Source organism: Girardinichthys multiradiatus, chromosome 23 (assembly GCF_021462225.1).
Source record: "Girardinichthys multiradiatus isolate DD_20200921_A chromosome 23, DD_fGirMul_XY1, whole genome shotgun sequence".
Classification (NCBI taxonomy): domain Eukaryota; kingdom Metazoa; phylum Chordata; class Actinopteri; order Cyprinodontiformes; family Goodeidae; genus Girardinichthys; species Girardinichthys multiradiatus.
In genome coordinates this window covers 11556881-11580943 of record NC_061815.1, presented here as the reverse complement: position 1 = coordinate 11580943, position 24063 = coordinate 11556881, and the positions used below count along the sequence as shown (strand labels likewise).

Sequence of the window (24063 nt, the reverse complement as noted above, 5' to 3'; positions counted from 1 at the left end):
TATAAAGTGTCCTGCTGCTTTCTGACCGGGTGTCATAATAAAGGTTTAACTGACCATCTGGGAATGACTTTTCAATGATCAATGATGGCATGCAAGTGATCAATTAATTATGAGCTCAATTAATCAGACAGCAGGTGATAGCTTAAGTATATTTTTTTTCCATTGCAGATCCCACAGGTGAGTAAAGTGTCTGCATAGCCTGGCGTAATGGTAGGTATCATTATTATTGGCTAATTGATGTGAATTGCAGTTACGCTGATTCTGTAGCAGTGCTGCATATCTCTGGAATACATGGCATATGAGAGCTGCGGCATCCATACAATGTTGGACCGGCTCTGATCACACTCCCAATCTTTTCAAACCAAATTCTTACCATCCATTTTTTTTCATAATGATATCATCATTAACACTGTTCTTATAATCATTTGAAGGCCTAACTGATTTGGACAGGAGTCTGCTGTGTCAAATGTGTCCTGTGTGTTTTATTTGTGTCTTACAGTATGTTCCTTGCATTTTGACCTAACTACAGGTCCTTCTCAAAATATTAGCATATTGTGATAAAGTTCATTATTTTCCATAATGTAATGATGAAAATTTAACATTCATATATTTTAGATTCATTGCACACTAACTGAAATATTTCAGGTCTTTTATTGTCTTAATACGGATAATTTTGGCATACAGCTCATGAAAACCCAAAATTCCTATCTCACAAAATTAGCATATCATTAAAAGGGTCTCTAAACGAGCTATGAACCTAATCATCTGAATCAACAAGTTAACTCTAAACACCTGCAAAAGATTCCTGAGGCCTTTAAAACTCCCAGCCTGGTTCATCACTCAAAACCCCAATCATGGGTAAGACTGCCGACCTGACTGCTGTCCAGAAGGCCACTATTGACACCCTCAAGCAAGAGGGTAAGACACAGAAAGAAATTTCTGAACGAATAGGCTGTTCCCAGAGTGCTGTATCAAGGCACCTCAGTGGGAAGTCTGTGGGAAGGAAAAAGTGTGGCAGAAAACGCTGCACAACGAGAAGAGGTGACCGGACCCTGAGCAAGATTGTGGAAAAGGGCCGATTCCAGACCTTGGGGGACCTGCGGAAGCAGTGGACTGAGTCTGGAGTAGAAACATCCAGAGCCACCGTGCACAGGTGTGTGCAGGAAATGGGCTACAGGTGCCGCATTCCCCACGTCAAGCCACTTTTGAACCAGAAACAGCGGCAGAAGCGCCCGACCTGGGCTACAGAGAAGCAGCACTGGACTGTTGCTCAGTGGTCCAAAGTACTTTTTTTGGATGAAAGCAAATTCTGCATGTCATTCGGAAATCAAGGTGCCAGAGTCTGGAGGAAGACTGGGGAGAAGGAAATGCCAAAATGTCAGAAGTCCAGTGTCAAGTACCCACAGTCAGTGATGGTCTGGGATGCCGTGTCAGCTGCTGGTGTTGGTCCACTGTGTTTTATCAAGGGCAGGGTCAATGCAGCTAGCTATCAGGAGATTTTGGAGCACTTCATGCTTCCATCTGCTGAAAAGCTTTATGGAGATGAAGATTTCATTTTTCAGCACAACCTGGCACCTGCTCACAGTGCCAAAACCACTGGTAAATGGTTTACTGACCATGGTATCACTGTGCTCAATTGGCCTGCCAACTCTCCTGACCTGAACCCCATAGAGAATCTGTGGGATATTGTGAAGAGAACGTTGAGAGACTCAAGACCCAACACTCTGGATGAGCTAAAGGCCGCTATCGAAGCATCCTGGGCCTCCATAAGACCTCAGCAGTGCCACAGGCTGATTGCCTCCATGCCACGCCGCATTGAAGCAGTCATTTCTGCAAAAGGATTCCCGACCAAGTATTGAGTGCATAACTGTACATGATTATTTGAAGGTTGACGTTTTTTGTATTAAAAACACTTTTCTTTTATTGGTCGGATGAAATATGCTAATTTTGTGAGATAGGAATTTTGGGTTTTCATGAGCTGTATGCCAAAATCATCCATATTATGACAATAAAAGACCTGAAATATTTCAGTTAGTGTGCAATGAATCTAAAATATATGAATGTTAAATTTTGATCATGACATTATGGAAAATAATGAACTTTATCACAATATGCTAATATTTTGAGAAGGACCTGTATGTTGATTAATCTGGCTTTACGTTGCATCTCAGTATGAACCTAAATTAGATTTCAGACATTCTCACTTGTTTGCAACAAGACAGCATTTGCATGTGCTATATGCCTGCCAGAAGCTGTAATCAAACTATGTTATTCTGATTATATGATGACATGATTTTGGAGTTTCACTATGTGTAATCTTGCAATTGTAGGGCATCATTTGCATTCAGGTGTAGTGCTGAATGGATGTGCAACATTTTTCTTCTCCTTGACGGTGAAGGCTGGTCTTTTACAAACTACAGAGCCGATTTAAAGATCAAGTTCTTTTTACTGGTAATTTTAAACTACCAAGGGCTCTTGCTTTTTGATCTTCTACATCATACATACACTAAAAGTGGAAAAATCTATCAAGTTGCAGATAGATAATCAGATGCTGAACCCACTATTGTACAATGTTTCTCAAAACAAGTATATCTGCCCTCTGCAGGTGAAGAGGTGATTCCAGGATCTAAGATGCCAGCAATAATTCCATCTTGTACTGTTGTTTAGGGTAGCTCATGTGTCATGATAACAGTATGTTATAGAAACTGAACCATAATGAACCCAGTTTAGCCAGAACCAGCACATTTTGGTTTTCATTCCTTTACCTTGTGTGTGTAAAGGAATGTGTTTGTGTGTACAAACTCAGATAGAGGTTGACCTTCCAGCAAGATAACAACTTCGGGCACATTCACACTGCTGGTCCATACAAGGATCAGTCCAGGGATCGATAAAAGTGAGAAAATTCTCACCTTCAGTTGCTGTAGTTTGCTTTCACACTTTTAGACCAGATTGATTGTTTTAATCTTAAAGGGTGATTCTGCTCACGGCTTGGTTGTATTGCCAGTTACGTCACACATGAAAGTTTGTGTATTATTCTAATGGTGGGCTAGTTTTGTGGGAACCAATTTCAGTTTAAGTAATGTGTGTGTGAATGACAAGTGAGCACAGCTACTCTATGACCCGTTCTGTTTCTGGGTTGATCTGACTATCCTTTGTTAGTCGCTGCAAAAAGGATTCGGAGATAAATTACTGTATTTATCAGCCGTGTCAGCTCTTTACAGCTTTTACGGCTGGTCAGGCAAATACAGATGAACACAACACTTTTCACATTTTTGTTTTATTTCATAGTACTTTGGTCTGTCACATTAAATTTTAATAAAATACATTGAAGTTTCTGGGTGTAGCTAACTAAATGTGAAAAAGTTTATGGCACCGTAGCTTTTGTATAAATCACATGGACAAGTACGTCTCTGTTTCCAATCTCATTCAGAAAAACTGTTTATTATACACAGTCCTACATAGGCTGTGTGGCCATCTGCAGGCTGGAAGAACTTGACATGAATTCAGAAGACACCGCCAAATATTGTGCATGTTAGCCTCTGATTCAAAGTAAGATAAAGTTCAATTCAAGTGGAAATAAAAGTAGGTGTTTTTTGTGCCTGAGAGCTGACAGAGATAAATTTGTCCAGCAGTAAGTATGCTTTGGTTAAGGTCTTCACATATTTTTATTTATTCAGACAGACTGATGAATTCTGGGGATTGGGGATTACAGTGACCTATAGAGCGAGTATGTATGTGTGTGTTTTGGTGTGTGGGAGGAGTAGGGGAGGAGGTTGATAAATGGAATGATACTTACTATTGCTGGGTATTAAATCTCTGTCTGGTATAAATAGTTTGTATCCGTAATGCTTCTCAAGAACGTCTGGCAAGATCTCCAGAGCAAAGGTCTCCTCATCACTGCTCGTCCTGTTTGGGAGAGCAAATAGAGAAGAAAAGGCTTTTAAACTCAAAACAGTGAGTAGCTCTGCTGTGAAAATGTCACAGTCAATGTCTAACCAGCAGTAGATAACTCTCTTAACGTTTCTAGTTTAATGAAAAAGAGATTAGATTTTCAGGTAGTATGGGAGCGGCCTAGAGAACAATTCTAATCTCAAAGATTTCAAAGCGAATTGTAAAAACCTTCAATCTGCCTCAGACTTTGCTTAACATGGTTAAATCCTTAAAATATTCTACCAACTTCCATCATAAGGTTAGTTTTGACAGATTCTGTTATGTAGCTATAAGTGACCCATGGGAAACTCATTGTTACAGTCAGTGTTCTTCGTCATGCAAAGCATGAACCTCCCATATTATATTATGATGTTTCTTGGTCCTACAAAAGCTCAATTTCCTGATGGTGAGTATGATATAACAATACCGACATAAAAACAAAAAAATCAGTTAAAATACATACATGCTGTTGATACATGCATTTCTGACCAAAGCAAAATAATATCTTTATGAGAGGTCCTATCTGTGGGGTTGCTTTGCTTTTGACCACTAAAAAAAAACTGTTTTCAAAAGCATTTATCAAAGCAAATTGACGTTAACTGAGGAATACTTATCCACATCACTGATAAGTGTAGAGTATTCACCTAAGATTTATTGATAAATGTTTCATTTCAAAATCTTAAAAAAAAACCTGTGGAAATATTGCCAATATTTTTGATGAATGTTCAGTTTTGGGTCACACCTTTTCATGATTTCATGTAAATTATTAGATCCTAATTATGGCAGAATCTCCCACTTAAAAATGTTGTAGCTTTTTTATCTTGGACCCAGAGAGGTGGTATGATTGGACACTTTTAAATGTTTTCACATGTGTTCTAACATGCAGCTCTTCTAAAATAATAACATGACTGGAGAGCTGATCTCTGTTTTATCAAAGGAAAGATGATTAAATTGTTACAAGCTCTTCACATAACCCCGCCTCAAAAATTAACTACCACTTTAATGTTTACTATCACAGGTATCTTACTATTTAACACAAGCAAATGAAAGATGATATGATAATCAATAAATATAAAGTTAAAGTGTAATCAAACTGTAAAATGTTTTTCATAATTTCAGAAACACATTTTTTAACAGATTAATTAAAACCAGAAGTCTACAGTTCACACAGACTGTGTTTCATGAAATTCACTGTGGTCTGGATCACAGCTTTTACATTTTTTTTTCATCCAGAGGCATTTTGTTAACAATGTTTCATGTTTACCTTTTAAGATCTCCAGTTACGTGATTCTCTGTATGCTTTACTTCCCTTGTTTCTGAGAGAGCTTCCTTGTTTCATTATGTTTAGATTAGGTTTGGGTATAAATACCCAAGGAAGAAACCCCTGCTGCAAAATAGACACCCCAAAGTGTGACTAAAATTGCATCTGTTAGTTCAATCATTTTTAATCAATTTCTAACTATAGTCAGGAGACTACCTGGTCAGTGAAGATAGTTTTGTTTAGAAGTTTGAAGGAATACTGCAGTAAAGAATATTGCACCAACGGTCAAGCATGGTGGTGGTAGCATCATGCCATGGGGCTTTTTCACTGCCAGTAGTACTTGAGAATTGTAAAATGTAGAAGGAATAATGAGGATGCAGGACTACCTTCAGATTCTTTTAAGAAGCTAAATGGTTGAAATTTGAACACAATCGGTTGTTGCAACAGGAAAGTGACCCTGAACACTCATGAAAACAGCTTTTGCAATGAACAAAGCAAGTCAGAATGGCCTTCACAAATCCCTGACATCAACTCTATTGAAAGTTTGCAGTGTTAAGGTGGAAAGGTTTGTCTCGTAAAGAGATAGGGGGTGTGAATTGCAGTGAGACAGATGCTTTGGAAGATAAAGAGCAAGGGTCTGCTGCTTTGTGCAGGAGATGAGTTGACCCAACCTTTGATGCAGGTTCTGAGCCTAATATGGTAAAGCTGTTGACATACTGGCCTGTACTACAAAATCTCTGACCTTCATTAAATCCTTGTCACACAGAAGAAGTTTGGGTCTGTCTTAGATCTACAAACACACAGTGTTGTAAAACTCAACAGCAGACTGTGTTGAAAAGTTGCAGCCTGGAAATCAACCAGTTCAAATAAACATAAATACAGAAGTGGTCAAATATTCAAGTCCAGCTGTGAAAGAACCCTATTGATTTCTAAAGAAAGCGTGTGTTTTAAGTGGAACTTGCCAGCATATATTTATCCCAGTGTTAGTGGGGATGTATGTACATAGTTGAGACTGCATCTGTACGTCTGACTCTGTGTGGATAAGATAAAATCTATAAAAAGTTTAAACTTGTGCATCAAATCCTTTTTCTAATAATCATTGCCGTTGGTTGGTATGTGACCATTTAACCCTGGAAAAGAGTTCAAATAAATTATTAAACACCCAAAATGTAATAAGAAATGTCTGAAAAAATGTGTTTTTTGTAAATCTGTGCAAAAGCCTTGGTTCTTATTCATCAGGAAGTCCCAACTTCATTCTACAGAATCACAGCAACTAAAGTACAGAAGATAAGAAAACCACGATCCTCTGAGAAATAAATGAGTAGCAGAATGCGGCGGTTTTACCTAAAGGCAGTTCAAAGTTTAATCCAAATGTATGAAACCTAACCTGCCCAAAGAGTCCAGGTCCACTTTAGTATACGAGAGATAGGCATCGTACTCCTTATTATCTGAGGAGGGAAAAGAAAACAGTCATAACCATGATGATGCAAAGAAATCACATCTTTAGCATGTCACTTAAAGATGGTCACTCGAGGTTAAATGTCCTCCGTCAAACACCTTTCTGTTGCACTACCATGAAGAACACTGGAGGAACTCACTTACCATCTTCGGTCTCATCGCTCCCAAAGTGTCTCCTGTAGCAGAGCATGATCTCCAGGTTGTAACACTTATAAAGAGCGGTTAGGATACCCAGCAACAGCAGGATGACCCCGAGACCACCTGCCAGTTCCAAGCGATACATATCTGTCAGAGATACAGCGGGGAGAGAATACACAAAGGAGCTGATGAGATCTTTATCTGCTAATAGTCTGAAAAATGCCAGCTAAAGGGGAGATAAATACAGGTAAAAGCACTTTAGTTTTGTGTTCTCTGACTTTACTTTGTTTCATCCTTTTAAATAAACTACTTTGCTCACACCTGAGGGTATCTACAACAACCTGACTTTGGGAAATAGATAAGTGAGAGCTTCAATTCCCTTCAGAGTGGCCCATTTTCTAAGCAGAATCTCCTTCAGTCACACAAACAGAAGCAGATCCTGATAATAATGGCTTTTCAGTTGGGAAGATTATTTTTGATGAGTCACAGCAGCTTCTAGAAGCATCGTCCGCAGAGTGCCAATCATTCCTATCAGTTCAGCACAGATAAGGGAAATGTGTGGCTAAAGCAGAAAATCTTCAACACACAAACAGAATGAACCAGACTGGTTGTCAAGCTACAGTCAAATCAGCTAGCAGCTAATGACCACTGTCTGGATATCTGAGTCTTTTATAAGAATGATTCTGTTTGAACTTCAGTGTCCGAGAAGAAAGACAAAATAAATAGCAGACTTAATAGTTTAAATAGAGCTCAGAGAGGCAGTCCTTGAAGGCTGCATGGGAGGAAATGAGTCTAAATTAGGAAAGGCTTAAGAAAATAAAGCAAGGTTTACAGCTCTGCGTAGCCCAAGGAAATTATCATTATCATTTCCGGGATGTAAAGAGCAGTGCAGGCATTACACACTGTCACTGCTCCAACGTCGTATTTCACAAGCACATATCAAAGTTTCTCTCTCGTGTTTTGGCTTGTCAGTTTTCTTGTCATTTCTTGTTTGGCATACATTTTAAATCATACAGTTTTACGTACAAAGCCCTTAGATGAACAATAGCACTACATTACACCTTGTCCTAACCAGAAACTGAGTCCAAATGCAGATATAGTGTGTGAAACACTAAGCATCCAGCACAACTGAACAGCCTGTGGTGCCACTTTTAGAATTCAATACATCAAAGTAATTATCTTCTGTAAGACCTCATTCTCTCACATCTTTGTGGAGAGTTTTATTAAACAGTTAATTGAGCTGAAGAGATATTTGTTTCTGCAAAGCTGCCTTAAGGTCTGGCTACAGTATTTCAGTCAGTTTGTGGTCTGGACTTGACATTTCGATGCACCTCGATTTTTTCTGTTTTCAAGTACTTCTGTTGTAGATTTGCTGCTTCTTTTGAGATGATTGCAGTACCGATGACCTAATTCTGGCCAAGATACAGCAATAAGGAAAATCCCCAACATTTGCTAAACAAGCCCAAATGACCCCTGAACACCTATGCTTGGCTGTTGTTGCTGTAGTGTTCAGATAGCATAAGTATAGACTTCTTGGAAGCTTGAATCTGTGGTCTGTGACCGTTCAGTTTGCCTGATGCACCAACTGCATATTTATAACTCACATTAGCGAAATAAAACTGATTTCATTCTGACTGGATAGGGATTCTCTTTCACATCACTAGCAAGACCCTGCAGTTGGTCCCTTTATGACATTTCAGTTTTTTTGGGGGGGAATTCCTTTAGCATCTTGCGGTCTGCTTTCAGGGTGAACTTGCTTGGACAGCCAGACCTCAGCATGTTGGCAGTTGTTTTAAATGTCCCAGAATTAGCTATTTTCGTTACAGTGGAATAGCAGATTTTAAATTAGTTTAAGATCTCTTTAAATCCCTTCCCAAACCCATTATGCTACTATTCCAAACAAACCATGAATAATACATATTGCCAGAAATTGCAAAATTTTAGGATTCGTGAGGATTTCTTTTGCTCACTTATTTGTCCAGTTTGTGACGCTCTAAGATTCAGTTGTGAACACAGGTACGATAGATAAAGATAAGTCATGAGATTCAGCTTGATTTACTCAAATATTGTCAGTTGTGTTTGTTAATTTTTCTTATTTTTTCATTTTTTCCAAGGACAGAAAAGAGATTTGGGTCATTTTAGGGAGTACAATGGCCCTAAGTGGTCAAGACGAATCCCCGATTGAGTAGAGAATACACAGCAATGCCTACGAAATACTTCACGATACATGAGAATGAACTAGGAATTTATTGAGAATTAACAGATGTTGTAGATTGAGGAGTTCGGCACCAAAATTTTAAACAGCAATATTTTGTTTTTTATATTTTTTTGGCACTAGTGGCCTTTATTTTGTAAGTTGACAAACAGGAAAGGGGGTGGAGAGAGATGGATAGACATGGTCAACTGCTTGGGACTCAAACACATGACGGTTGTGTCGAGGACTGTAGCCTCCATAGATGGGTTCACTCAATTAAGAATCGAAACATTTGGTAATTCTTAGTGATTCATGGTATTTGTGGCCTGTGTGGAATAGTGTTATAAGCTGCTACACTCTTCTTTCTGAAGGCCTCAGAAGGCTCTTTGGATCATACTATGGTGTTCAATCTAACTTCAACAGCCAGGAGCAGAAAAAAACTAAATGACTGAAGTTTAAATAGTGCAACCCTTTTTCAAAATCCTGAGTAATGATGTTCTAATCATATGCTCTTGATATGATATGAATGCATGTGATATTAGACATTTTGATTAGGAAAAAAGTTGGAAGTCTCCTAATTTATTTTGCTCAAGAAATTGCATTTTGTAAATTAAATTTTCCTGAAAGAATTTCTTTGATCTTTTCTTTTGTTTTTAAGTCTTTATTTATATTACTCAAATAAAATGTAATTGATATTAAATATTGCTAATTGTCACACTAATTTGTATATCCAGATTTTGAAATGTCCAGTTTGCACAGTGTGACGTTCAAGTCTCGTACGATTTCTGACATTGCTGAGTGCGTGGTGGGACTTAGTTTATAACTTCAGTGTCTTTTAGATGGTTTCACAAAAAAAATTGAAGCTGACTTGATGTTTTATTACCTGGAGACAAAAGGGTTAAAGGGTCCTAGTTCGCATCACAATGTTTTACCATCCTTAAGACTGAAAGTTTTCCCTGTCTGAACACATGCTTTGGTCGTGTTGTGAGTTGTATGTTGACAATTATTTGCTGCGAGAAAACATTCAAACAAGTTTTTGTTTTTCAAAACTGAAGATTATAAGTAAAAAACGCAAAACAATGCCAGCTGTATTACAAAATGCAATGCCTCAGAGAGATATATGGAGTCACGTCAGCATGTCAGACACAATCTCAGATGGTGTGTGTGTGTGTATGAATGAATGATAGTGCCTTCATAGGCAATATGAGTGTATAGGAGATTAATGGAACATGGCTGGTGAATGACACCCTGGGAAATATGATCCATTTGTGCTTCCCTCTCGCCCACGTCCTTCTCCGACACACACACAAACAAACAGACGGCTACTCATCTCGTCCTCAGCTTCTCTTGGAACCACTTTATTTCATGACCACATTTTATTGATTTTTCCTACTCACGGCAAGAAATTGTGCTTAAAACCACATTTCACTATTCAGCTGGGACTTTTTGTTAATGCAGTACAAAATAATTTGTTTTCATATTGTTTTACATAAAGCACACACTCAAAACTAATATGCCAGCATGGATGGACAACATCAAATAATAACAAAATGATACCACTACTAAGGTTGCATCAAACATTCATCCTGCTGTTAAACCTAGTTTACTTCAATGTTTTTTTTTTTTTTTTTTATGATTTTCCTCATTTTACAAATTAGGCCTTACATAGTAATACTGATCTGAACCAAAAGATCCAGTTATTTAAGAGAACCTATCCACAGCATTCTTGACTTCGCGGCATTACCCCTGATTCATAATGGAAGCTGTGTTTTTACATCGGCTTGCGCTGTTGTTTACGGTTGTGGGATTACAATATTTGCTGTTGATTAAAGTTTCTCACACTGCACTTTCTTTTACCTGCCAAAACTGGCAAGATTACAAGAGCACCGAGGCGAATAATTACCGACGCAACAAAATTGATAAAGTAATGCCCAACAAACAAGGCTACTTTATTTTTCTTAACTGTAGGCAGTAGGCCGTTCCTGTATTGCTGGATCAGGGAAATCATGTAGTCATGAATTGTTGTGGTAGCCGACAGCACAAGTTGAACTGTCAAAGTCGCCAGGTACAGCACAATGTAACTGAATTTGTAGTTTACTCTCGCTTTGGGTACCCGGAAGTATAAAACCGGACGGAGGAAGAAGCGGTTTGTCATGGAGGCCTGCGTATGCTCTAACAGAAACCTGTGGATATACACTGCCGGGCCAAAAAAAAAAGGTCACACACTGTAATATTTCGTTGAACCGCCTTTATCTGTGATTACGGCATGCATTCGCTGTGGCATTGTTTTGATAAGTTTCTGCAGTGTCACAAGATTTATTTCCACCCAGTGTTGCATTTATTTTTCACCAAGATCTTGCATTGATGATGGAAGAGTCTGACCACTGAGCGAAGCTTTCTCCAGCACATCCCAAAGATTCTCAATGGGGTTAAGGTCTGGACTCTGTGGTGGCCAATCCATGTGTGAGAATGTTCTCTCATGCTCCCTGAACCACTCTTTCACAATTTGAGCCCAATGAATCCTGGCATTGTCATCTTGGAATATGCCCGTGCCATCAGGGAAAAAGAAATCCATTGATGAATAACCTGGTCATTCAGTATATTCAGGTAGTCATCTGACCTCATTCTTTGAGCACATACTGTTGCTGAACCCTGACCTGACCAACTGCAGCAACCCCAGATCATAGCACTGCCCCCACAGGCTTGTACAGTAGACACTAGACATGACGGGTGCATCACTTCACCTGCCTCTCTTCTTACCCTGATGCACCATCACGCTGGAACAGGGTACATCTGCACTCATCAGACCATATGACCTTCTTCCATTGCTCCAGAGTCCAATTTTTACTCTCCCTAGCAAATTGAAGCCTTTTTTCCAGTTAGCATCACTGATTAGCGGTTTTCTTAAGGCTACACAGCTGTTCAGTCCCAATCCCTTGAGTTCCCTTCACAATGTGTGTGTGGAAATACTCTTACTTTCACTATTAAACATAGCCTGGAGTTCTACTGTTGTTTTTCTTCAATTTGATTTCATCAAACGTTTGAGTGATCGCTGATCATGATCATTCAGGATTTTTTTTCGGCCACATTTATTCCTCAAAGACAATGGGTCTCCACTATCCTTCCAGTTTTTAATAATGCGTTGGACAGTTCTTAACCCAATTTTGGTAGTTTCTCCTTAGATGTTTTCTTTGCTTGATGCATGCCAATGAGTTGACCCTTCTGAAACAGACTGACATATTTTCCACGTACAACAGGTTGTGTCTTTCAACATGGTTGTTGAAGAAATGAGAAGCAACTCATTGCACCAGTTGGGGTTAAATAACTTGTTGCCAGCTGAAATATAATCGCCCAACTAGTAATTATCCAATGGGAGGCTCATACCTATTTGCTGGCTTATTTTTTTTTTTCTGGCCAGGCAGTGCATAATTCTGTAATAATTTAGATTCAAGCTTTAGTCACATTGGACACCGCCAGTCATTTAGCTTGAATGTCAATAACCTGCTGATCAGCAGTGTTGTGCAAGTTCATTAAAAGGTAGTTTACACAGGTTAAAATTTAATTCTGGACTACATTCAGTCCCAGCATGCATCAGTTCTTCCTAAGTCATCACATTTTTTATAAATGAAGTACAAAAAGGGTGAGGCATGTTTCAATTAGCATATTGATTATATAATTTTGGCGATTTTGCAAAATTTTCTCAGCTTTTTCATTTTTGCTCACTGAATCTTCTGTTCTCTTCACCACATAAATTGCATTTTAATTTAAATTCCCAAAACACTGCACTCATATAGATATTTTTCTGTCTTAGTTTCAAGGAGGAAAACAGCGTGCTTTGTAAAAATATTTGCCCTCTTACAGATTTATTCTATAGTTTACTTTGTTTTTCACATGTAAATGTTTGAAGTCGACAAACAAATGTTAATATCAGACAAAAATAACCTGAATTAATACAAAAATCTGTTTTAAAATAATGCTCTCATTTATTAAGGGGAAAAAAAGCAATCAAAAACAACCTGGCTCTAGATGAAGAGGTGATCTACTTGGTGATGATCTGGGGGAGCTTTGTTGCTTCAGGACCATGACAACAACTTGCCATATTTGATGGAACCATAAATAATAAAATACCAGAAAACTTTGAAAGGAGAACTCAGTTTCTCATATTTGGGTAATGCTGCAGGAAAATGATCCTATGCACATCAGCAAAGTCCACCTCTGAATGGCAAAACAAATAAAATTCGAAGTTTTAGACTCACCTTTTTAAATCAGATGTTGTGGCATGACCTTAAACATACCCTTAATGCTTAAAACACCTCCAACATGACTGTCTTAAAACAATGCCACAAAGATGAATGGGTCAAAATCTCTGCACAACGATGTAAAAGACTCATTTCCAGGTATCACAAATGCTTCACAGCAGTAGTTGCTGTCAAGGGTTGCAACAATCAGTTAATAGGTTTAAGGGCAAATAACTCTTTTCACATATGGCCAGGTTGCTTTTTTCCTTTAAAAAAAAATTACTTCAGCGTTCTTTGAAAGGTGCATTTGTGTTTATTCAGGTTATCTTTGTCTAATATTAAAATGTATTAGATGAACTGAAATGTACATATGTTGGCAAAAAAATGTTCAAGCTGGTTCTTAAACAGGTGACAGAGGAACACAGCAGAGCAGACAACAGTATTTTGGGATTCTTTTTGAAAAACTGATCTATAATTAAAGATTCAGTGAGGCTCTGTTTTACTGTAAACATTGTTTACATCCAGATCAAGTCAATTAAAACATTAAAAACATTAAAAAATGTAATTAGGTTTCAGGCTTGTGACAGGTCAAAGAGGAGTTAATTTAAACAAATTTCAAGTAGAACTTTTCAATAATTTCAGCTTTGGACCCACAAAATGACCTTTCAGAGACGTGGGAAATATATAAACATTGCAACAAGCTAATTCAACACAGGAATAATTACATAAAAAATATAACACCATAGTAGCCATTGTGCCATTTTATCTTTTGTAGCACTTATGTTGAAAATATGGAAATAGCGATCATTCTTCAGTTTAATGTAATATCTCGAGACTTCTTCACGACCCTGTGCAGAGTTTTATGACCCACAGAGGGATCCTGAAGCCATCTTCAAGAGCCACAGATTTAATGGAGCAGGCTTTCCATCTATTTGCTATAATTTACCTGCTTAGGCTGCAGCCTATTCATTGGGAAAAAGCTGGGTACACCCTGGATGGGTTTCCAGTCCATCATTGAGACAAATGAAACAAAAACATACACATGCCTGTGGACAGTTTTGGAATCTCCAGTAAGCTACATGTATATCTTTAGACTGTGGAATAAAACCAGAGTAAAAAAGAAAAACCAGCACATTGAAGATGAAGAATCTGTACGCTTCATTCAAAAAGTTGAGATAGCAACTTTCTAGCTAGGAAGCAAGGACCAACCATGCAAACTCCCAACTTTCCATTTTTTTCATATTTTTGAACAGTGTTTTTATTAAGCCATTCTATTCGAGGCACACATAGTTTTAGTCCCCTCACCTGAGATTAAGATCACCCCAGTGTCTCCAGGACCTTCATGGCTGCTTGAAAGTTATTTCCCCTGCTTCTGCTTCCCAAACCATCTTTCTGCACACTGAATGTTATATTTGCACAAAGATTATACTTAACAAACTGTCAAATTTTCATATAAATAGGGGAGGTTTCTGCACCTTCACCATCACTTTCAGGCTTGTGGTGGAGGAGACAACTCCCTGCATCAGTTCTCATAAGTTTATCAGCAGCAAGAGAAAAGGTAAAAGGGTTTTCTGTACCGCTGGTTGAGTAGTTATAGTGAATCATGCACACATATTTTGCGTTTGTCAGATATTAATGTGACCTGATGGCATAGTTGTGCTGCCACTGTTGTATAATTGTATTATAAAACCTGATCCACTGCTAGTGGGTAATCCTGCTAACCACTAGATATGATGCCAAATCTTCTCTTTGACAATATGACAAATACAGGTCAGTCAGTCATTTTCTATTCCGCTTCTTCCACAGCAGGACGTGGATGACAAACCCATTTTGCATTTAAACTGAAGGCGGAAAATCTCCCATGTTCTTTCTGTGAAAAAGCCTAGGTACAATTTGGAGGTGGGAGTGATTCTTCAAAGCTAGGGAGTCATATTCCACTGGGATGTGCAAAGGGCCTGATTATGGTTTGGGATTATTGCCATGGAGATTATTGTTTCAGTTGCTTGGTGATAGCAGCAGCTATTGCTCGAGATCTCCACTTAATGGTTAATTTTCAATGGATATTTCAAATCCTTTATAACAAAAATGGTGAATGGCCTGTACTCGTATAGCACTTTATCAAGTCCGAGGACTCCAAAGTGCTTTATACTACAATCAGTCTTCCACCCATCCACACACTGACAGTGGTAGGCTACAATGTACCCTACCACTGTCACCATCAGGAGGCCTTGCCCAAGGTCTCAATGACTGAGACAGACAGAGCAGGGGTTGGAACCGGCAACCCACCGGTTACAGGACGAACGCTTACCGCTGTTGCCACCGTCGTGATGAAAAAACAATAGTGAAAACAAAGTATAATATATTATAAAACACATGACACAACTGCTACATAAGTGTCATTAAAAAGCTACAAAGCTTTTACAAGGTATCTTCCATCCCTTAAAACCTTCTTTCTTACTTTCCTTTTTGTGATGCAGTGCACACAGATTTAGTATTCATTTTATTTTCTTGGAAATAGTTTTTCATTTAAATTCAATAAGTAACACACAAAACTGTGTCTGTACCTATAGATCAGTTTCTTTTCCTCTCTTTGCAGAACTAGTTAAGTTCAACAGTCTTCATACAAACTGTAAATTCAACCTCAGAGCTAATTTAGTGAACCAGACACTTAAACTTTGTGTGTTGTGCTTCTTTTCCCTATTTTATCTCTAATTGTATCTAAATTTGAATAACCTGACTTTTTGTTAGTACCTGTTATCATCTTCCCTGTCAAAAAGTTGCACTGTTTACCAGTCCCATTTTATATTATAAAATCAAGTGAATGAAAAAGAGACAAAAGGAAATAAAACCTAACCCCCCCCCCCCCCCCCCCCCCCCCTAAAGAAAACACTAAGCCTATCTCTGTAGAGCTGATTTTATAAAAATACAGGTTCTGATTTCTGAAGTAATGCACTCCCATTTATTTTATTACCGACTATAGTTAATGATGTTACCACGTTTAACCAGTAGGCGTCTCTCTAACTCTATTTCCATCAGCCACCTTGTTTCTACTAAGACTTTATGCTCTTGAGAAGGGGATAAAGGAATGGTCCATACAGAGGAAAGAAAAACAGCAAATTTAACTAATTGCCAAATATTTGCTGTATAGTAAAATGAACCCAGAATGCCTCCATTGGTAATGAGACAGATTCAGAATGTGTTTTTCTCCACCTTCTCATTCTGTTCTTCTGTTATTTGTCCTTCCACCCTCCTCCTTACCTCTCAGCTTTTCATCTATCGTTCTCAGATAGTTTCCATTAGTAATGAGTTACTCGCTACCTTTGTCTAAAATCGCTGAACAGGAGAGAGGCAGCAAAATCTTAAAGCTGATTTTTAACCATGCTTTTTACTTATCAGCCACATAAAGTGAAGGCAGCTGTAATGGTGCTGGTGTCTGTGAGCAGGGAAAGAATATGATTAAAGAAGGTTCATTTAGATAAGAAACTTTTTCCTCCCTGACAAGCTCCTCCTTTAGAATCACAACCAAACACCAGACTGACACCTTAATTAATTTCACGGCTTTTACTTTTCTTCTCACTGGCACGTCTTTGTATTTTAAATCTCTTCTTTTGGCTTTATTAGGAGTGCATTTAGCATTTGGTGACAGAGCAATATGTCAAAAAAACAATATGCATTATTGTGAGACAGAAATAGCCTCTAATATTGTGTTCCAGGGTGCCATCTGTCATTCCCTCAGCTGAGTTGCAGCAGAAGACTTTGTTTCAGGCATTACAGCATAGATATATGTCCTCTCTGCGGCTTTGGGCTGAAAGAGGGGTGTCTTTTTGAGCTTGTCACGTGCTGATATTTTTTAAGGTTGCACTTTATGTCATAAATCGATATTTTCCACACCCATGCCAGGAAGCCTTTTGTTGCCTAAACTTTACAAGTTTAGTTAGTGAAAACAAAGGCTGAATCCCATTTCTTTTCTATCTTCCACTAGGTCACAAGGAGTAAGAGTAAAGTATAGATTCACTGCAAAATGGGGAACTCCTTTAAGATGCAGATACAGTGTCAAATGCACACAATTCATTTCTATTGCACATCATCAGATATATCCTTGCAGTGTTTTTTTTGTAACATCTTAAAGTTTTTTTAAGGTTGCAATGTGTCTTTAATCTTGTGTCAAAAATCTTCAGATCCTGAGACACCGCTAGCTTCTCCTATACCCTGCTCTTGCTGCACATGCAGGTTGTGCCTGACTAGAGGTGCCAAGATGCGAGCGTTGCACTCTGCTTGTTATGTGAAAGAAGCTTGACTCTGCAAAGATCCACAGCTCAGGTAGGTGGAATCCACAGACAGGATAACTTTTAGTTGTGAACTTCACATATCTGGCCCTTATGCAAGAGTGATAAGAAGAAAGCCATTGTTGAAAGAAAGCCACAAGAAGACCTGTTTAAAGTTTGCCACAAGTCATCTAGGGGACACCGCACACGTGGAACAAGCTGCTCTTGTCAGAAAAGATGAAAATGTAACTTTCTAGCTTACACACAAAACGTCATGTGTGACATTAAGCTAAGCTAAGACTGCACACCAGCCTGAACACACTAACCTTAACAATGAAACATGGTGCTGGCAACAATATGCTGTGTGGATGCTTTTCTTCAGTGGTTACAGAAAAGCAGGACAAATTTGATGGAAAGATGGATGAAGCTAAATACAAGGACAATCCAGTAAGAGCTGTTGTAAGCTACAGAAGACCTAAGACTGGGGTGGAGGTTCCCCTCCGAGAAGGACAATGGCCCTAAACATAAAGCCAGGGCTACAATAGAATGGTTAATATGAAAGCCTATGCATGTGTTAGGCCAAAGTCTAGATGTAAATACAATTGAGAATCTGTGGCAAGACTTGGTTTAAAATCACTGTCTATCTAATCTGACTGAGCATGAACTATTTGACAAAGAAGACCAGATTTTTAGTCGTGAAGAAAATTGAAAACCATGTAGCCTTTTTGCTTTCACTTCACAGTTTTTCATTGAAGTCTGTGGTTGTAATGTGACAGGATGCCAACGATCCCTTGGCTGTTAACTCAAAGATCTTAAAATCTTGCAAAGTCAATTTTAATATGTCTCTTTCTCCCACTCATGGTTAGGGGTGCAGAAATACATGGGGGTTGTTTGAATTAATGCATATCATTAATTATTATTAAAGATGAACAAAGATTCAAATTCTTTATTAAAAAAACATCAAACTACTAAATTAACTTTATCCATCTCTTTTCAGAATATTTTTTTTCTTATAACTCTGCCATAAAGGCCAGATCTGGAGAGCACAACTAACAGTTGTCATGTTATCAGATCCCCTCACCTGAGCCTTAGATCTCTACAGTTCCTCAGGAGTTACGATGGACCTCCTGGCTGATTATACCGTAAGAACTGTTGGCCTGTCAGCTTAGGTGGAGGGCCATGTCTTGGCAGTTCTACAGCAGTGCCATATTCTTTTAATTTGTTCTCTAACCAACCTCTGAGTCTCCCACAGAGGTATGGAGGTGAATTACACACAGTTGGAATCTGTATGATAAGTGAAACTAAAGGCAATTGGTCACACTGACTGTTACATTAGGTATTAGAGTAAATGTGCTAAATACAAACCTTCTACATTATAGATTTTGTTTTGAAGACTTCATACCATTTTCTGTCCCATTAGAATTTATGTGCTACTTTTTGTTGGCCTTTCAAATAAAATAAAAGAAGTCAAGGTTTATTAATACAAGACACTCCATGAAGATGCAAATTTATCAGCAGAAGCTGCATAACCTTTGTTTTAGGTTTTTGTGGCACTGGTGGCCTTTATTCTTTAAGAGCTCGACAGCAAGAAAGGGATCGAGAGAAGAGGAAGATATGCAGTAAATGGCTCAGGGCTGGGAATCGAACCTGGGACAGCTGCATCTAGGACTGTAGCCTCCATATGCGGAGCTGCTCTACCACTTAGCCACACAGCACCCTCAAAAACCTTTTAGAACACGGTTAGAGAGCCATGCAGGGGATTGTCCTACTTTATCATGCTAAAGCAATCCCTCCTATAATGAAACAAAATGTGTCCAAGCTTTGACAAAACTTTGAATGGCATCAGAGAACCAATGTCCCCATCTGTCCTACCAGTTTGTCACTTTCTCTCTCCTGTCAGCTCTTTCAGTCTGCCTCCGTTCCTGCGCTCCCCTCTCTGCTAAGACTACCGTCATGGTGGCTGAGGGCAGCTCTTTCTGCTCTGTCAGTTACGATAAGTGGACTGTGCGTGTACTGTAGGTGCGTGTGTCTGTGCGAGTGCATCTGTGCAACAAGGATGCATCAAACCATTACCTTGGGTCAGTGCAGAGTGAGGGCACATCCTAATTCAATCACGCACACTCGGCAAATGAAATCAAGCTTTGATAACATGCGCTAACTTAGGATAACTTCTTCTTTGTTTAGGCTGTCGTTTTGTGTTCAGGGACCCAAACGTGACCCTATTAGCTCCAAGGATTTAGGCAGGAAGATCTGGAACAATTGGCCCAGTTAGTGAACTTTTGCACAGAAAGGGAAAGTTACAAACGACTTTGCTTGTCTAAAAGGTTTTACTCATTCTATGGATAACAGTCAGTGACTAGAGGGTAGGGAGTAGGTTCATTTTATCAAAGTTCCATACTGGAAAAAAAAACAAAAAAAACATTTGTTTATTCGACTAAACCCAAAGCAACCAGCATCTCCAGCAGAGACATAACAAGCCGATTATATCATGGCCTTTTATGGTCTTTCAATATCCTCTGGGCCACAGAAGAACAAACTATGCTCCTCTGTGTCCTGTCAATCAACTCTGAGCAGGAGAGTCAGTGAAGCTGCTCATTTCAGTATGCAAAGATTAGTTCAACAACTCCGCATGGAAGATGTGTTTAGTGCTTTTCCGAAGAAATGCAAAGCCGACTTAGTAGATATGTTTGGCCGAACAGCAGAGTACGGTGGAAGTTTCCAACCTTTGTTTAGACCAGCCCAGATTTTGGACTGAAAATGGCCCACATTTCACTATGTAATGTTGACCAACAGCTAAAGCAGAAACTATTTTTTGCATAAATCCATATGATTCTGAGCACACTGATATTGATGACCTCTGCTAAACACTTCAAGATTGTTTTTACCCAAGTTGTATATATTTATAAAAGTGTACATTTGGGGATTTATGACTAAGCTTGAAATATTAGAAAATGTTATCACATTTGTTCTAAAACTCCTGAAAGTACTGTGTTATTGTCTCTTTATCTTTTGGTTCCATTTTAAACCATAGAAAATAAAATTCAGGAATTTGCTTATTTCTTGTTCCCTCGAAAGACAACAGAATGATCAAATTACAAATGGGTATTTTCCTTATGTCAGTTTGAACTTTTTTCCATTACCTCTGTCAGAAATTCAGTCTGGATAACTTTGTCATCATTGACAGGAATGTTTGTGTGTTTACGTGTTTCTTTAATCACTCTTTTAGCACAATATACAGTAAATTCTGTTGCTTCCTTTTTTTCTCTTTACATTTATTTTTTACTAATTACATTAAGGAAATTATTTACATAGTTACATTATAGTATTTACCTGCTTATCCTAGAGAAGAAGTTTACCTAGTTATGTGAAAGAAATAATGTACCTGATTATTGTGAATTAACAAGTAATCTGATGTTAAACCCCCAGCTCTCCTACCTGTTCCTACAAACATGTTACTTAAAACGAGGAAAAACCATGATGAACCCTGACAGCATTCATGATCCATCTTTCTTTGTGTAATATATTTTCTGGAATATTAGAACTTTCTTCTACAGTTCCCTTTGTTTGTTTTCATGTAGGGTTTACTGTAGCCCTTCTAGCTGTATACTACTGAATCATCTTGAACCATTTGTTTTCTAAGTAATCCTTTTTAGCCCAAACTAAAGGAGATTATATAAAACTCTCTCATGGTAAGAAATGACTGAGAATTTGCTTCTGGAGCGTATGCAGCAATATCTTTGGCCAAGACTGAAATGTAGCAGTCGCCATGTACAAATTCCCATGTCTGAAGTTTACAGGGTTCAAAATTCAAACACCGAGAGACCTGAAGTCCTCAGTGAGCAATACACTGACTGGAATGACTTCATTCAGGAAGCATAGCTTGTAAGCTGGAGTTAAATCCACTTTAAAGCGTTTATCTGCTGCTAACTTCCTTTCAATATAAAATGATCAGAGAGCAGATATAGACGAGATGAGGCAAAAGAAAAGACAGGAAAAAGTGCTACAAACCATATCTACAAACCATATCTACAAACCATATCTCTACCATGTTGTGTATCTTGAACCATGATTCAGACATCTCAAAGGTGTTAGATTTAAAGAAACAATTTAGCGGAAAGCAGAAAAAGGTACAAAGAAACATAAAGGAATGTTTTTTGCAAAGAGCAGTGCACCAACTGAAGAACTGGAGAGTTTCTGGTCATGTATTGATCAAGGTTACTTTATTCTTTTTAGCTTTTTGCTTAATTTTCAAGGTCACTTGAAAAGTTCTAAGATTGGCTGTTTCTTTAAAGCATATAGTGAAGAAATGAGGGAAGTTTTAATGCTTTTCCACAGGACTGTGTATATACAGAACATATGTAGCCTGCAGTAAAGCTGCATTTTTGTATGTTTAAAGCTTTGGATGCATGAGCATGCTTGCACACAGTTGTACAGTAGCTAATTTCACTGAGAATAATGGGACCCCAGAATTGTCATCCTTAACCCCTCTGGAAGTGTCTCAGGGTACGTTTTCCTCTGGTGTTGGACAAGTATAGGAAGACAGATTGGACTACCAAAGCATGTAGCAGGAGTCAGTTGTTTGAAGAAAAAGACTTGTTTTAGCCCTGTGCTCTCCAACTGCATTACTTTTCTTTTTTTCCCCTCACAGATTCTCCTCCTGTTTTCTCAAACATCATCCCTAACATTTTCTCTATCTGCACCTTTCCACATTATGTTGTTCTCTGATTTCTTGCCTTGTTCCACCTCCCACTGCTTTATCTTTTCTAATATTTCTCCAATTCTGCACATTCCAACATACTTATATTTCATATAGTGAGCAGTCATGCAGCTTTTTCTTCCTTCAGAGACCAGAGCTAACAGTGACGATTAATCTTCTCCTGCAGCGCTGCTCTAACACTCAGTTTTTTTCTGTCTCTGTAGGTTTTGTTCTTTACTCTTTTGGGTCCTGAACTTTGACTCAGACTGGCCTGTTGTCTTTGTGTGCCAGATGGAGAGCAAGAGACGGGGGGAGCGAAAATGTATGGAAAGAAGAGCACCCTCATGCATATATAAAGCAACAGCTATGACGACATTGTTGTAAATAAGTGCTATATAAATAAATAAACTGAAACTATCTGTGTAGTTATGCTGCTATAGGCTCAGGCTGCTGGAGGACATAATGACCACTTTCACCCTCTTCGCTACATTCTCACACTACTCTCCATTTTTGCATTGTTTGCTGTTATTTCAGCTTTTAACCTTGTTCTCTATTTTCTCTTCCTAGAAGCTACACCTGGCCTGGCTCTGTGTTTACCTGTGACACCTTTCTGGAGAGGGGCATCGTCCGAGCTTCTGCTGGCAACAACTTAATGCTGATCTTCTACAGATGATTCACTTGGCCCTGTCTTTCAGTGTTTAACCCTTTCTCTCTCCTAGATATGGCAGTTGACTGAGCTTTTACTGTAACTAACTCTATGTGCTCTCTTTCAGACTGGCTCAAAGTTGATCTGTTCTTTCTTTCTAGATAAAATGACTAAAGGAGCTACATCCACTAACATTTACTTTTCCTTCCCAAAGAAAGTACTCCTGGATCAGTGCTTCTGTATTCTTTTTGTGTCTCTGCTATGTTCTCTCAAACTCCCAGTCGGTCGTGGCAGATGGCTGCTAACACTGAGCCTGGTTTTGCTGGAGGTTTCTTCCTGTTAAAAGGGAGTTTTTCCTCTCCACTGTCGCTACATGCATGCTCAGTATGAGGGATTGCTGCAAAGTCAACACCAGTGACTGTCCACTGTCTCTACATGCTCATCCAGGAGGAGGGAATGCTGCAAGTCTCTGACTGGATGCAATCTGCTGGGTTTCCTTAGATAGAAAAACATTTTATCCAATTTGAATAAATAACTAACTCTGACTGCACTGTTCAATGGTTAGGATTAATTGGAATGTTTGTACCTGACTTTTGTGAAGTGCCTTGAGACGACATGTGTTGTGAATTGGCGCTATATAAATAAACTGCATTGAATTGAAATTATAGTTATTTGACTTTTCCGCATTTTGTCATATTAAAATCACAAAATGTCAATTTGTTGGGATTGTGTGTGGTAGATCAACACAGACTAATGCATAATTGTAGTGCTCAATGGGCCTTGCCATTGATCAGAGTGGCAGCAGAGATTTACAGCTCAGGTACAAAAGTCTACTGACAGAACATAGAAAACATGTTTAAGATGGTGCTCTGGTCAGATTAGACTAAAGTTTAAATTTCTGGCCTGAATGCAATATTAAAACTAACATTGTATCTCACCCTGAACACACAATCCCCATTGTGGGGGCAGTATCATGGCGTGGGAGCAGATCTATAATTGAGTGGTTTCAATTAAAGCATGGTTATGTGGTAGAATGGTTCAGTCAAAGTCCAAACCTAAGTCTAATTATAAATCTGTGGCATGACTTGTTGTTCACAGATACTCTTCATCCAACCTGACTGAGATTGAGCTATTTTGCAAAAAATGGACAAAAATTCTCAGTCTCTAGATGTACAAAGATGGTAGAGGCAGACCCCGAAGGTTGCAGCTACAAAATGTGGTTCCACAAAATGCTGCC

The 24063-nt window shown here is 38.6% G+C and overlaps 1 protein-coding gene across 5 annotated transcripts in view; it reads right to left on the bottom strand.

Moving 5' to 3' along the window:
* il1rapl2 (interleukin 1 receptor accessory protein-like 2) overlaps positions 1 to 24063 on the bottom strand; it is a 636383-nt gene that overhangs the window by 13472 nt on the left and 598848 nt on the right. For all 5 annotated transcript variants that reach the window (XM_047353893.1, XM_047353892.1, XM_047353890.1 and 2 more), the window contains 3 exons: positions 6794 to 6934; positions 6579 to 6639; positions 3797 to 3906 (listed from right to left, as the gene is read on the bottom strand). In XM_047353893.1, the coding sequence (XP_047209849.1) occupies positions 3797 to 3906; positions 6579 to 6639; positions 6794 to 6934 (312 nt within the window). The remainder of the gene's footprint in view (positions 1 to 3796; positions 3907 to 6578; positions 6640 to 6793; positions 6935 to 24063) is intronic.